Source organism: Geotrypetes seraphini, chromosome 7, assembly GCF_902459505.1.
Source record: "Geotrypetes seraphini chromosome 7, aGeoSer1.1, whole genome shotgun sequence".
Lineage (NCBI taxonomy): Eukaryota > Metazoa > Chordata > Amphibia > Gymnophiona > Dermophiidae > Geotrypetes > Geotrypetes seraphini.
In genome coordinates, this window is record NC_047090.1 from 115,339,322 (window position 1) to 115,354,948 (window position 15,627).

Sequence of the window (15,627 nt, forward strand, 5' to 3'; positions counted from 1 at the left end):
GGAGGCGTCAATTCTGGTACCGTCAATACCAATGGCATTTATTTGTCTCTGGAAGCCATTACCAGTCCAAACAGCTTTTCTTGCTGGATGTATCAAGCCTTAAGACAGTGTTTTTGTAAAGTAGGACAGCAGATGCAAGTGTCTACTCGATGCTCTGCCCCTAGACACTGAATGTTCCAGCTGTGCGGGTCAGTGATGGAGAAGGGCTGTTGGCAATGAGTGCATTTTTTGAACCCACTAGAAGGCCTCGACATATGAGGAAAAATCTCGGCAGCAAGGTCGAAAAACACAGTGGTTGTACCATGAGAAGGAAAACCAGAGAGAAAATACTGAAGAGAAAAGGGCTTGAAGGCCCAACTGAGGAAAGAAAAAAATAATGAGAAAATGCAGTTCTTTTTTTTAATACGAAGAAAAGATACTAAAAGTAGAATGAAAATCAAAGAAATCCGAGCCGAAAGGCAAAAAGTACATTGACAGGGAAGGCAACTCGATTTGGAAAGAGTCCAAAAAACCAATTGAGGAACTATGAGCCGAAGTCTAGCGGGAAGGCACTTGCACGTGTGCAGTGTGGGTAGTCTCAAAATTTCTTAGAAAGTTTAACGTGACAGTACACTTTTAGCACAATCCATACTGGGCTTCCTGGATGACATCACCCACATGAGAGAATATGCTGTCTGCTTATCTTTTTTTTTTTTTTTAACTTTATTTTTATTGAATTTAACATACTTTACAAGTATAACTACATGGTTTAGAAATACAGAATCATTTTCCAAAAGAAAAACATCATTAAACATTACAATATTTAAAATACAGTGGTGCCTCACACAACGGACGCCTCGCACAGCGCACGCTGCGCACAACAAACTTTATGTCTTGATTCGTACAACGAACTTCGTTTCACACAACGACCCAACCCGACCATGTGCCTCAGGCCCTGCCCCCAGGAGGGACCTAAGGCTCCCGGGCCTATTCTGATTGGCCCAGGCGCCTTAGGCCCCACCAGTAGGCGGAGCTTTGGGACGGATGGGCCAATCCGGCCTCATTCCGTCGTTGGCTGCCTGCCGGACAGGCGGGTTTGGCTCCCGTCTGTCCGGCCAACTACAGAAAGGTACGGGGAAGGGGGTTGGGGGTGTCGTGGGGGTCGGCCAGGGGGGTCGCGGGTCGGCTGGGGGGGCGGTCGGAGGTTCTTGGGGGGGGCGGTCGTTGGGGGGGGGGGGGGTTTGCGTCGAGGGCAGGAGGGCCTGGGATCCCTCCTGCCCGTAATGTAGTGCATGGTGGGGTTAGGGGGTCGCCGTGGCCAGGAGGACTTGGGCTCCCTCCTGGCCCGATATTGTCGGGGAGTTGGGGAATCGGCGGGGCAAGAGGGCTTGGGCTCCCTTTTGCCCCGATCGTGTCGGGGAGTCGGGGGGGCAAGAGGGCTTGAGCTCCCTCTTGCCCCGATCGTGTCGGGGAGTCGGGGGGGGCAAGAGGGCTTGAGCTCCCTCTTGCCCCGATCGTGTCGGGGAGTCGGGGGGGCAAGAGGGCTTGAGCTCCCTCTTGCCCCGATCGTGTCGGGGGTGCCAGGGACCACACGGAGTCACCCACCGTACCACCCGATTCGGGTAAGCGCAGGTATCGGTGGGTGGCTTATTTGCGGGGGGGTGCCTTATTTTACATTTTTTTCTAAAAAGGGGGGACTGTCTTATTTGATGGCCCTGCCTTATCATCGGGGAAACACGGTAGAAAAAAAAAAAAAAAATGAACAGTTAAGTCCCAGTTTTTGCCGCTGAGACTCTGCCCTCTCTCACTGTAAAATTAGACTCTACTTAGTCTGTCTTTAAATTTAAAAAATGTGTGTTGTTTTAAAAAACAATTATGTTTTTAGATGTATCTAAATAAAAATAATAACCAAAAATTTATCTTTTTTTATGTCATCTTAGCATATTTTATGCTACAGAACGAATTATTTTTTTTAACATGTATTGTTATGGGAAAACGCGTTTCACATAACGAACTTTTCGCATAACAAACTTGCTCCTGGAACGAATTAAGTTCGTTGTGTGAGGCACCACTGTAAATATATATATGAAACTTAACTCTTCCTTAGACCTCAATTGGGAGGAGGAAAAAGAAAACAAAGATATTATAGGGAGTAATATTACAATAATACAACGAAAAAGTAGACTTAAATGCTACAACCCAGCATTTCCTTTAAGCTACATTCCCTCCACTAGATAAACCTTTGAGATCTAAAAAGGAACGTAGATGATCTGGTGTAAAATACACATATTTCAGACCCTTAAACTTAATAACACATTTGCATGGATAAGCTAGCAAAAAAGTAGCACCTAGCTTCCTTGTCTCTTCTCTCATGCCCAAAAACATTTTCCGTCTTTCCAGGGTTATTCTAGTTACATCATGATATAACCATAAACGTTGACCACAAAAAAGTGATCCAGACTTTTTAAAGAATAACCTCATAACTGCATTAAGATCTTGTTCAAAGATAAAGTTAACAATTAAAGTTCCTCTTTCTTTAACTTCCATAGATGATTCCTCTAATATTGCCGTAAGATTTTGCATATCTTTATCAGTGACCAAGTTCTCACCCTTAGGTATATCTGAATTTCTTTTTGAAGTAGGTAAAAAGTATACTTTATTTAGGGGCGGAATCTGATCTTGCGGATAATTCAAACATTCTACCAGAAATGTTTTAAAAATCTCAATGGGTGATATTGCCGAAATCCTTGGGCAATTTAGGATTCTCAAGTTCAATCTTCTGTTAAAGTTCTCAATCATTTCTATTTTACGGGTAGTAGAATTTTGTTCTTTAACAATAGTGGTAATTGAATTTTTCAATGAAGCTGACTCAGTTTGTATTTTGTCCATGCACTCTTGCTTGACTTTTATCAGACTTTCAGAAAAGTTATCCATTTTCTTAACCATTACCTCAATATCTGAGGCAGTCTTCTCCACCTTCACATCCAGTCTCTTGATAGCCTCCAAAAGTATCTCTAGTGTCACTGCTGGGGTGCTTGTTGGTGTTCCTTCTCCTTCAGCAGCCCTTCCACCCAGCGTTCCAGCTAGGGAAGTAGCTCCTCCCATTGCCTGCTCCGGGGTCTCCAGCTCCTCTCCCTCGGAGCCAAGCTCGACACTCTGCGCCTCTGCTGGACATGGGGGCGCAGAGAGATGCGGTGGAGACAGTGATGTCATCAAGTCCAGAGACTCGAGTGCTCCCTCACTCAGGTCCGACGTGGAACTCTCCCGCAGTGGGGATATCTGGGCGTCGGCTGGGCTCAGCGGCTGTAGAAACCGCTGAATTGTCTGCTGGGCAGGAGACGATGTGAGCAGCGGCAATTGCCCCGCTCTCACACTCCCCTTCCTCTTCATTTGAGGCATTCCGATAATGTAAGTATCTGGTTCGAGTTATTGAAATGAAGAAAAAATGCTAAGCCTGCCGAGCACAGCTACATAGCGTCCGCCCTGCCTGCTTATCCAAGGATAATTAAGTGAAGTCTTGGAGAGAGAGAGAATAGTGGCTCAGGAATTAGGTGGAAGGATGGAGGGGGCCAACTAGACTGAGTACTCGTTGAGTATAGTACATTATTAAGAATAAGTCACTTTATCCCACACCAAATTCCCTAATATAATGTGAATATACCCTGTCCTATGCCAATATAATGCAAATGTACTGTTACTCATATGCCTAATCCTATACCAAAATAATGTGTATGTACCCTAAATTGTTTGTCATGTATCGCTGTAACCCGTTCTGGGCTCCTGGAGAGGATGGGCTAGAAATCTAAATAAATAAGAACTGCCATACTAAATCAGCCCAAGATTCATCTACCCAGAATCCTGCTTATAACAGTAGTCAAAGCTGGGTCACAAATACCAGGTGCAATCTCATAAGTGGTAGCTTTCCCTGGATCTACCTTAATAGTTTATGGACTTTCCCTCCAAAACTCTATGAAAGCCTTTTTTACACCAGTGATACTAAGGGAAGATTAGGTACTTACCTTGGCAATCTTCTTTCTAGTAGATAGGAACATCTGTCTTGACCAACGAGTTTTAACCCTCCTTGACTGTACAGTGTTTAGAGAGCTTCATTTACCAGAAAATGTGGATATGATGGAGAGTACTGAAAATAACTTCTTCAAATCTTGTCCAACACAAACGGCCCTTAAAGGAAAGGTGCACTATGCATAAACTAGAAATGGTTCCACCGCCCCATAGTTGCACTTTGCCACCTGAAACAGCAAGAGCATAATTCCAAAGAAAATCTTAGGAATGGATCCAAGTTCCAAGTTAGGGTATCCGTCATTGCCACCCTTCTATGAACTGGTAAGGGGACCATCGGAGACACCGCTATAATGATAGCGCCTAACTCTGGACATGCCAACTTATCAATCCCATGGAGAGATATCTAATACAAAAGCTGACAGGATCGCCACTCTAAGACTTCCTGAAGCGTGGCCCAAATTTGAAAAGAAAGCCCATATGCTACGCAGACATAGAAAGAATTGGAGCTGAGCAGCCCTTGTCATGAAAGAGTTGGACGCTGTAAAGACCTGAGCAACAGCGTAGGAACATGAGAACCCTTAGAAATAAAGAAAGGCAATCCGTCATACAGTAAGAGTTTAATTTCTTACTAGTACAACTAATAATGATTTCTATAGCGCTACTAGATGCCTGCAGCGCTGCACAGATGCACAAAGAAGCATGAAATATGCAATTCTGTATATCCTCACCATTCATGGACCCTGGGAGAGAGGAAGAGATACTCCTAAACAGAGGATTCTCCTGTCGCTGACTGCACTTTGCGGTGCTTTGCATTGTGCTGACACAGGCCAGAAAGAAGCAATAACTGGGAACAGGTAACAGTACCTAGTCTCCCTCAAAAAAGCCCTCAGGCAGATTAGAACGGGCCGCTCTATTAAGAATGCACTGCTTCTAAAAATACCAACTAGTGAGCACAGGATACTCTCCTGCCACTAACCTCACTCAGCAGCGGCAAGTAGCGTTCTGCTGACCCAGATCAGAGAAAAACTGAAACTGGATATTTGAGCCCCTAGCTGAGTCTATCCCGAAAGCACCATCATGCTGACCAGGAAAAGCCCCCTGCCAAAATAACGTGAAGTACAGCCCCTACACAAAGTGCAGCAAACAAAAAAATCAACTCAGGAGAAAAAAAACCCCTACCGAGCCCAACTGCCGCACTATTGCCAAAGGCGGTTGCTGCTGCCCTACCCCTGACGCGTCTTTCTGTAAAAACAAGTAGAGCGCGGCATCTGCAGACTAAAGTCAGGTTCGGGGAGCAACTCCATTAATGCTGCGGTGGACCCGCCAGTGTCGGAGAACAGGCTCCTTCAACGAAGCTGTAAATACTTAGCCGGAGCCCTCCTAACAATTATTCCAGCACGGTCTCAGCATACTCTGACAAAAGTCAGCTGCGATGAGAAACTTTATGGCTGGTGCAACCCGCAGCCCATGAATAATTTTTTTTTTTCACACACTGAGAAATTATCTGCTGCTTACTTTATGCGCGAATCTCGATACTATCACAAAATGACCAACAAAACAGTAGCGTTTACCACATAAACTAACCACTGTTGAACTTACCCGATGTATAACCCACATTGCAAACACTCACAGAAAATAGATATTCACAAGCTCTTAGTTAGTGCCGGTAGATGCCAGTTGCTCAGCACTAGCAGGGCAGAAATGTAATTTAGTAACTGTGGCGTCCCTTTTTTCTTTTAATTAAGGGAAAGAAGAAAATTAGGGACTAAGTCAGACCCTCTATCACTGGAGGGAGGGTGAAGCAGGGACCTGGGGGGGCCCAGGAGTAACCCCTAAACCCGGCACCATTCAGCCAGACACCCCTGTGTCACTGTAGAGCAACCTCAACAGGAGAATACAATTGCCATCTCACTGAAGAGAAATCTCAACAGGAGAAATAACCTTGCCCAGTTACAGCCAGAATCCAGGAGCTAGTTGAATAGCGACCTTCCACCTGCTGAAGATAGAGCATACTGAAGACACAGGAGGCCAGTCAATAGGACCACCTGTTAATCAGTTTCTCTATCTCCACTAGCTGGTAGATGTGTGCTATCCCACTAGTCTTTGGATTCATCTGCTGCTGTTGCTATGGAAAGGAGACATAGAGAAGGGAGATGCTGAACATGGATGTGAGCATGGAGAAAGAAGAAATGTCAAATGGTCAGGAGACCCTGGCAAGTGAGTTAAGAGAAGGCAAAAGAAAAGAGACCAGTGCCTGAGACCAACATGATTTGAAGAATAAAATGACGAGACAACAAAAGGTAGAAAAAAACTAATTTTATTTTCTATTTGTGATTAGAATATATTAAATTTGAAATATGTATCCTGCTAGAGCTGGGGTTAGACATAACTGGGGACTGCAAAGCCCAGGCCGTGATACTAGCTTCCAGCTGGCTTAGGGCTCTCGCTCCCCTAACACTATTCCTGTCAAGTGTGACGGCAGTATTCTGTTAGCATGATATTTCTGTGCAAAATTCTATAATAATTTGGCTTATTCGGTTTTCTTGATAGTGAAGGCAATATATGTGAAGGGGAGGGGAAACAAGGGTTTTGTTGATCCTTGCTCTGTATTATTTGTATTTATAAAATTACAATTGTACAGAATATTGTTTCTTTTTAAACTTTAATAAAATAAGAAACATAGAAAAATGACAGCAGAAAAGGGCCATAGCCCATCAAGTCTGCCCACTCTATTGACCCTCCCCCTTAACTACCCTCTGAGAGATCGCACTCTGATGACCCATCCCCTTCACTCTACCCTCTTAGAGATCCGACATGGGCATCCCATTTATTCTTAAAATCTGGCATGTTGCTGGCCTTGATCACCTGCACTGGAAGCTCATTCCAATGATTAACCACTCTTTCGGTAAAGTCTGGTGTCGCCATGAAATTTTCTGCCCCTGATTTTCAGCGGATGCCCTCTTGTGGCCGAGGGTCCTTTAAGAAAGAAAATATCATCTTCCACCTCGAGACGACCAGTGATATACTTAAATGTCTCAATCATGTCTCCCCTCTCCCTACATTCTTCGAGAGAGTATAGCTGCAATTTGTTCAGCCTTTCCTCGTACGAGAGATCCTTGAACCCCGAGACCATCCTGGTGGCCATTCGCTGAACCGACTCAATTCTCAGCACATCTTTACGGTAATGTGGCCTCCAGAATTGTACACAGTACTCCAGATGAGGTCTCACCATGGTTCTGTACAATGGCATTAGGACCTTGGGCTTCCGACTAACAAAACTTCTACGGATACAACCCAGCATTTGTCTAGCCTTGGATGAAGCCTTCTCCACTTGATTGGCAGTTTTCATGTCTTCACTAATGATCACCCCCCTAAATCTCGTTCTGCTGCAGTTCTAGCCAAGGTCTCACCATTCAATGTGTACATTCTGCATGGATTATTGTTGCCAAGGTGCATGACCTTGCATTTTTTAGCGTTGAAGCTACTACCGTGTTTCCCCAAAAATAAGACTTAGTCACCGGCAGCAGCAGCGCTTCCTCCCTCCCGACCCATCTCTCCCTCCCATCCGAACCGTGAGACCGAAATAAATACCTTATAACAAACCAGCAGCGGCAGCAGCAATCTAGATAGGCTGCTTTGTGGCCTTCTATCATCCAGGCATTCCTCTGCCACGTTGCTGATGAAGAGCATAGCCTGCCAGTATGACCTGCAAGAACCAGTTGTCAGTAGTAAGTAGGGTCTAATAATGTTGATAAGTCAGACAACCCTCGATGGGATGAAGAGGATGGGATGGTAGATGGCTAGCCTCTACATAAGGGAATAATAGAAGCACTGTTAATTCAGTGACCAATTGGATTGCTGGAGGTGACGATGCCTTTGTCAATTAGACTTCCAAGTAGGGGAAGAGATTAACGCTGTAAGAGTGGAGCATTACAAGCATGAGAAGAAAATGCTCTGCAACCCTGTGAATGCTGATTCCAGGCGAAAAAGAGGTTCAGTATAGAGAAGGTGAGCTAGCCTATTCCAAAAACACAGGTACTGCTGGTGGACTTGTAAAATAGAGATGTGTGGGTATACTTCCATGAGTCCTCAAGACCACCGCCACTGGTTCTTCTCCTGGAGGAATAAGTTGTTTGGGTGGTTGTTGTTTTTTTTTTAAAGTACTAGTAACATAGTAACATAGTAGATGACGGCAGATAAAGACCCGAATGGTCCATCCAGTATGCCCAACCTGATTCAATTTAAAAAAAATTTTTTTAATTTTTTTCTTCTTAGCTATTTCTGGGCAAGAATCCAAAGTTCTACCCAGCCCGACAACCAGTTTCTAACCCATTTCACCACTTTGGGTCCTAACTTCACATATACTTACTGTATATGTGAAGAGCAGGGATGCTGAGAATTTGTTGATGACCTCTTATTTGGTTTGATATGAGAATGGAACCTCTGCCAGGAATTGAGAGAATTCTCTTTTTAGAGTGTCAGAATGAAGTTCTGGAAAAGGTAAAGTATATCTGTATTTCATCCCAGGCGAACTGATCAGCATTAGTGGTAGAGGGTGAGTGAATCTCTAATGGGTTTGGAAGGAGGTTGTAGGACACCAAGTGGATGAGTGAACTTCTATTAAGTATGAGTTTGAGATTTTTGAGGATGCGGCTAGTAAGCATCGTATTTTCAAATAGCTTACAACCAAACTGGTCCAAGGTATGACTCTCTCTACTTGGAGGAGCAGGCATATGATTTGGAGCTGGACAAAGTCTTCAAAACAGACTCATCCAGGAGAGATTGATGTTGTAACTGTGGCCTATTAAAGCAAGGACATGACTGCACCCTGTAAATGACATCCAAATTGGATGGAGCCACTCAATAATGCAGGGGTTCAACATGAATTCTCATATGAGATCATGGAGTGGGAGTTTTAAACATTCCTTCAGTAGATGCTCAAAGTCAAGTACGTTGAAAAGTGCGGCTCTTGGTTTTGGTTCAGATTCTATATGCACAGGATGAGCTTGATCCATTTACCCTATGAACGTGACGAAAGAAAGACTCTCTAGTGGTGACCTGTCCTACATCTAAGTGGAAGAGGAGATGAATCCAACAAAAGCCCAGAGGACTCTGATAGATCGGAGTCCTTGTGCTGAAAACTGGAGATTTAAAAACTGTTCCTCCAGAAGAAGCATGACGCTGTGCGGTATGGTGACTACGATGCCGATGATAGCATCGGGATGGACTCCTAAGTCTCCTTCGGTGCTAGTCCGATGTCAATAAGGAGGAAGTGTTCTTATGATGGGACCTGGATTTGCATCGAAAAGGAGACTTAAATGTGGCACCATGAGGCCTCATAGAGCTGTATTCAGGCTGAGCTAGTACCGGAGGAGTTGGTGCAGCAGTTGGTCGATTGACCTCGAAGCATCGCTGCTCATTCCTGTTGAAGCAGCTCATGAAGTTGGTCTTGATTGATGAGCTGCGATACCAAAGGTGTGGATAGTACCGATGGTACAGGGTGTCAAGGCATTGGTGACCTCAATATAGAGGAACGACTCAAGAGGTGACACTTCCCATAACAATGGAGAGCGAGATTGCTGTCAACGCTGTTTAGCATGCATAGACTTACTCAATGCTAGAGATGCCGGCATCTTATGGTGAGGAGAGGCATGGGAATCCTTCTTAGCCTGTTTAATGGATAGTGTTGGTGTCGTACCGAGGAAGTTGGTGCCGATTTCAATGCGGTGTCGACATTGGGCTTAGAGGACATCTGTGATGAATCTTGAGGTCCAAAATATTTCTCATGATGCAGACATTGAGCCTTCAAAGAATGTGTTTGTAATGTTGACCAGCACTGACAAGAGACTATCTGGTGCTCAGGACTAAGGCACTGAAGACACCAATTGTGCGGATCGGTGTCTGATATGGCCCTGTTGCACCAAGAACATCTCTTGAAGCCTGTAGAAGGCTTCAACATCAAGGGAAAAACCACCAATGCGAGATCGAAGGAATCAATTTCTCCTCCAATGGTTGAATAAATTTGTGACCAAAAAAGAGTTGATGCCGCCGAACAGAAAACCGTTGAAGGTGGACCAAAGGCCCGAAAACTGTAAAGTAAAAACTTTGAGAAAAACTCCCCAAGAAATTAAAACTAGTACCAAAGAAAAGAAATAAAGAAAAATAATACGGGAAGGGAAAAGGAAAAAAAAAACAGCGCAATTGGAGAGACTAACGATACATCTTCTTAGCTCCACGGAAAACTAAGAACTGATTGTCCAGTGAGCTGACGTCAGGCAGGAAGGCACTCGCACATGCGTGGTACAGGCAGTCTCGAGACTTCTAAAGAAGTTAAAGTAACAGTACACTTTTGCACTGTCTGTACTGGGCACCATGGATGATGTCACCCATCTGTGAGAAAATGCTGACTGCTTATCCTGTGATAACTGAGGATTTACAGGACAGCCCAGAGTGATGGGAGGTGAAGCAGAAAAATGTAAATAAGGCTCTCTACACCAGATCTCTCGATCAGAGTGCGACAACCCACAGGTTCCAGAATGATGTGCCTATTGCACTAGAGATTAGTTTCTCACCTTGGTATCTTTTCTAGTAGATAAGGATGGTATGCTGAATGATAGAGTTGTCCATGCCTGCTTGCAAGCAGGCAGTCACTGGAGCTGAACAGGAACACAAAATCCTGTGAAAAACTGCCAAAAATATACACAGAAAAAAAAAGAAGACCAAGCAGGTCAAAGTTGCTCCTGCAGGCTCACCTGCAGAAGAAATAACTGACTAAGGACAGCAGGGAGAAGGAGGAGGTACTGAAAATAGTGACCAGTTTCTCCTGCAATGGTCTCATGGGAACAGATGCAAGACCCTTGGTTCAGCATATCATTCCTATTGCACTGGAAAGTTTGCTAATAATAATGGGCACGCTTCTGAAAATGTGTAACATTATTCAAAGCAGGTGCACTCTTCTTAAAGTGTGTACCTTTAAGAAAAAGAGCACCCTCTTTACACACAGTGTACACACTTGATAACATTCATTCCAGAACAAAAAAGTACTTAGAGAAAGACAACATGCAGAAGTGCATTTTAAGATGTCTACTTTGTCAATTTTATAAAACTAAGTAGTAGCGTTTAAGAGGCAAATACTGTGTAAATTGCAGGTGTAGACAATTTTACTTACCCTGGAGCAGGAATACATGTGTGCACCTGTCATGTTTAAAGTATATGTGCATAGATTAGCATATTTTATATTTAGGTTCATGTACATGTTTGTTATAGAAAGGCAGTATGATAAGCACCAATCAAAGAGATTTATAATTAAAAACAAACACCATAACTGGGGGGAAAAAACAACGCTTTTTTTCTATTCAACCACAGATTTGTTCAGTGTGTTCTGCATGAGAACAATGAGGGCAATTTTGCCAGGAAACTATTCTGCACAAACCTATGTTGATTGGTGAAAGAAACAACATACACAAAAAAAACACCTTTATATAACTCTCCCCATGTGTCATTAACCCAAGAAAAGTTGAAAACCACCATCTTAAGGCTAACTAATGCTATGATGACTATTACTTGAGTTTTGGTATTCTTTCCGCTCTTATTTACACTTTAATATAGCTGAGATACCTGTTTCTTCAGCAGCTACTTGATGAATTTGTAAATTCAGTGGCTCTTCATTCATAATTTTATCAGTCGTGTGAATATCAAGAGCTTCCTAAAGAAAGATTGAGAGATTCAAATTGAGATATTTAACAATTGGTTAAAAAAAAAAAGAACTACAATTCTCCCTCTGTATTCACGGTTTCGGCACTTGCAGTTTCACTTATTCGCGATTTTTTTGTAGGCTGGCTCCGCCCCCAAAAATTACATCATGATTAAAGTTCCTTTCCTTTTACTGTAAAAAAAAGTTTAACGTTTACAAACATTCACTCTGCTTCCAAGCTTTCTCCCACAAAATTGAAGCTTCAAATCTTTCACCCTGAAAATCGCTGGTTCCCAGCGTGCGCTGCTTTCCAGCATCTACAGAGAAATGCTGCTACCCAGCATGCATGGAGAAAATCGCTATTACCCAGAAAATCGCTGCTTGACTGCTAAAAGCTTTGTGAATCGCTGCTTGCCTGCTAAAAGCCCTAGAATATCTGGTAATTCCACCAAAATTGTGAATTTTAATAGTGGTTGTTTTCAAATACTGCGAATAACAGCTGAAAAGTTATTTGCAGTTTTAATAACAAAAACGCTGGCTGTTACAAAAAACCGTAAATAACATATAAAAAGTTAATCACATTTTTTCCATATTTGTGGCTATGTTCCGCCCACATCCACCGCAAATACGGAGGGAGAAGTGTAATCCTAAATGGCTGGAAAAGTATTACTTACCTGGCAACTTCTGTTAATCTTATAGCAAACTAGACTAGCTAGGTACAGGGCTACCACTTCCCCTCCTGACTAACATCAGCAATAATGCAACCATCTTGTATAGCAGTCCAGATATACAAATGTATTTTCTCTGATAGCCATTAATCATTGTTTTACTAATGTTTTCATTCCAAAATCAAAACCAAACAATTCAGATTAGTCCAGTCTTATTTGAGACTAACAAAGTAATTTTCAGATAGGTAACTGCTCCGTTGTGCCTTGCCCCAGACTACAGTATACTTGTTAGGAAGGACAACTGCACTTGGAGACCGTCTCATTCAAAAGCTGCATCTGATAATTATCAATCTTGGTCTGTTTTCCAGTTCATCAGTTTATTCCTCCTCTTTTGGGCTACCACTTCAGGCAGACCACCATTCTAATGCAGTAAGTCCTCATTCACAACTACAAAATTTCTCCCTTCTTGTAACCAGCTCAAACACTGCAGAGACCATTTTACCATGTGCCACAGATCAGGGTTCCCTCCAGTATTCAGTAGACATACAACCTAAGTTTTACCTTTGGTGATGATGAAGGGTGCTAATTTTACAACTGTGCAAGAGAATGTGCATATTTAGTGTGGATTTTACCAGATGTTCAAATAGCACAGTTACTTACCGTAACAGATGTTATCCAGGGACAGCAGGCAGATATTCTCTACATGTGGGTGATGTCATCCACGGAGCCCCGATCGGACACTCTCACAAGCAAACTTGCTTGAAGCCTGAGTTAGGGCGCGCGTCTCCTCAGCGTGGCCTCAGTTCAGATAGCTAGCAAAGAAGCCAACCTGGGGAGGTGGGTGGGTTGCGAGAATATCTGCCTGTTGTCCCTGGATAACATCTGTTACGGTAAGTAACTGTGCTTTATCCCAGGATAAGCAGGCAGCATAGTCTCTACATGTGGGTGACCTCCAAGCTTACTATAATGGGATGGAGGGAGAGTTGGCAAATTAGGAGAACATGTTTTTCAAAACTGACCGGCCAAAGTGGCCATCACACCTGGAGAATGCATCCAGACAGCAGTGAGAGGTGAATGTATGAACCGAGGACCAAGTGGCAGCCTTACAGATGTCCTCAATGGGAGTCGAGCGGAGGAAAGCAACAAATGCCGCCATCGTACGCACTTCATAGCCTGTGACTCGACCTGGCAGGGAAAGGCCAGCCTGAGCGTAACAGAGAGAGATACAAGCGGCCAACCCATTAGAAATGGTCCGCTTAGAAACAGAGCAACCCAAGCGAGTAGGATCGAAAGAGAGGAACAGCTGTGGAACAGAGCGACGGGGAGCGGTGCGCTTCAAATAGAAAGCCAGCGCACACTTACAATCAAGAGAATGCAGAGCCACTTCTCCAGGGTGAGAAGGGAGCTTCGGAAAAAACACAGGAAGAACCATGGATTGGTTGATGGGAAACTTGGAAACAACCTTAGACAAGAACGTAGGATGGGTACGGAGGACCATCTCATCATAATGGAAGACAGTGAAAGGTGGGTCCGCTATCAGGGCTTGAAGCTCACTGACCCGATGGGCAGACGTGAGAGTAATAGGAAACACAACCTTCCAAGGAAGAAACTGCAAGTGAGCCCGTGCTAGCGGCACGAACAGGGGTACATGAAAAGAGCAAGAACCACATTAAGATCCCAAACCACCGGAGGGCTGACTGTGGATGAAGCTACCAACTTATACTACTACGGGAATCTGGAGACCACAGTAGTGTCATTTGAAGGGAATCCAACCACGGGGACACTGCAACAGCTGTGTGCTCTGGAGAGGATGCATGTAAGCCTTCACCCATGGAACCACATCTACAGTGGCTGCCTTGAAGGCAGTGTCACATTAATGGAGCTGGCTTGGCCATCATGCCCAAAAACTTCCATTTGCATGCCTCTACAAGATAGACAAGGCCTTCCACCATGTTGAATGGAACTCCCAGGTATTCCAGTGATTGGGATGGAACCACTTGGCTCTTTCGAAAGTTTACAATCTAGCCCAGGCTCTGTAAGACCTGGACTACATGAGTCATTGCCTGTTCACCTTCTGAGAACAATGAAGCTCTGATCAGCCAGTCGTCCAGGTATGGATGCACTTGCAATCCTGCCCTGCAGAGATGTGCTGCTACTCCACCATCACCTTGGCGAATGCACAGGGTACTGTTGTCAGACCAAAAGGGAGCACCAAGAACCGATAATGTCTTTCCAGCACATGGAATCTTAGGAATCTCCTGTGCTCCTGAAACATGGAAATGTGCAAATAGGCTTCCATCAAGTCTAGGGAAGCTAGAAATTCCCCCAGAGCTACTGCTGCACTTACTGATAGCACTGGCTCTATGCAAAAGCATGGAACCTTCAAGGCCTCATTGACATGTATGATATGTAAGTTGGGTCTCCAATCTTCTAAGCCTGTCTTCGGCACTATGAAGTATATGGAGTATCTGCACAAACTCGGTTCTTCTGGCAGCACTGGTTCTATGACCTGAATTTCTGCAAGCCTTTGTACTGTTGCTAAGACTATATGCCTTTTCTGGGCGCCCCACTGGATAATCCAGAAATCCAGTCTGTTAAGGGATGGGCAAACTCGTGCTAGTATCCTCCACTAATGATCTCCAGCAGCCAGCGGTTTGACCCAGATTTCTGCATACGCCAAAAGCCTTCCATCTATCCTGAGGAGGAAGGTTTTGGCCCTGGCATCATAGTGCTTACTTTGGAGGTTAAAGCAAGATGAGACCCAGAAGCTTGGCTTCACATAGGTCATGTGAATCTCTGCTGTGAACCCTGATATGATCTCTGAGATGCGGCTCCTCCTAAGTACTGTTGAAACTGCCAGGAATTACAAACATTAGACCACCCAGAACCTCTAGAGGCTTATGATCTGCTATCAGGCAAAGATTTGGGCTGGCAATCTGCCACGCTGGCTATCAGATTGTCCAGAACCTTTCCAAACACCATCTGTCCTTTGAAAGGGAATTTGCTGAGGGTAACCCTGGAGGTAGAATCTCCTGTCCTTTGCCTGATCCAGAGATTTCTGCGGGATGAAATGGAATAAACCGAGACTTTGCTCATGACTCTGATGAAGAGAGTTGCAGGGGGACATAAAACCCAGCCATCTCTGCCAGAATCCTTGCCTGTCCCCATCCGTCCCTGCCAAAATTCCGCCCATCCCCATCCGTTCCTGTAAGAATCTCCTCCATCCCTGCGAGGAATCCCTTCCATCCCCACCTGTCCCCATGA

General features: G+C 44.3%; 1 protein-coding gene across 7 annotated transcripts in view; it reads right to left on the reverse strand.

Annotated features, from left to right (window-relative positions):
• MGA (MAX dimerization protein MGA) overlaps positions 1-15,627 on the reverse strand; it is a 479,481-nt gene that overhangs the window by 400,508 nt on the left and 63,346 nt on the right. For all 7 annotated transcript variants that reach the window (XM_033951892.1, XM_033951893.1, XM_033951894.1 and 4 more), the window contains one exon: positions 11,620-11,707. In XM_033951892.1, coding sequence (XP_033807783.1) covers positions 11,620-11,707 — 88 coding nt within the window. The remainder of the gene's footprint in view (positions 1-11,619; positions 11,708-15,627) is intronic.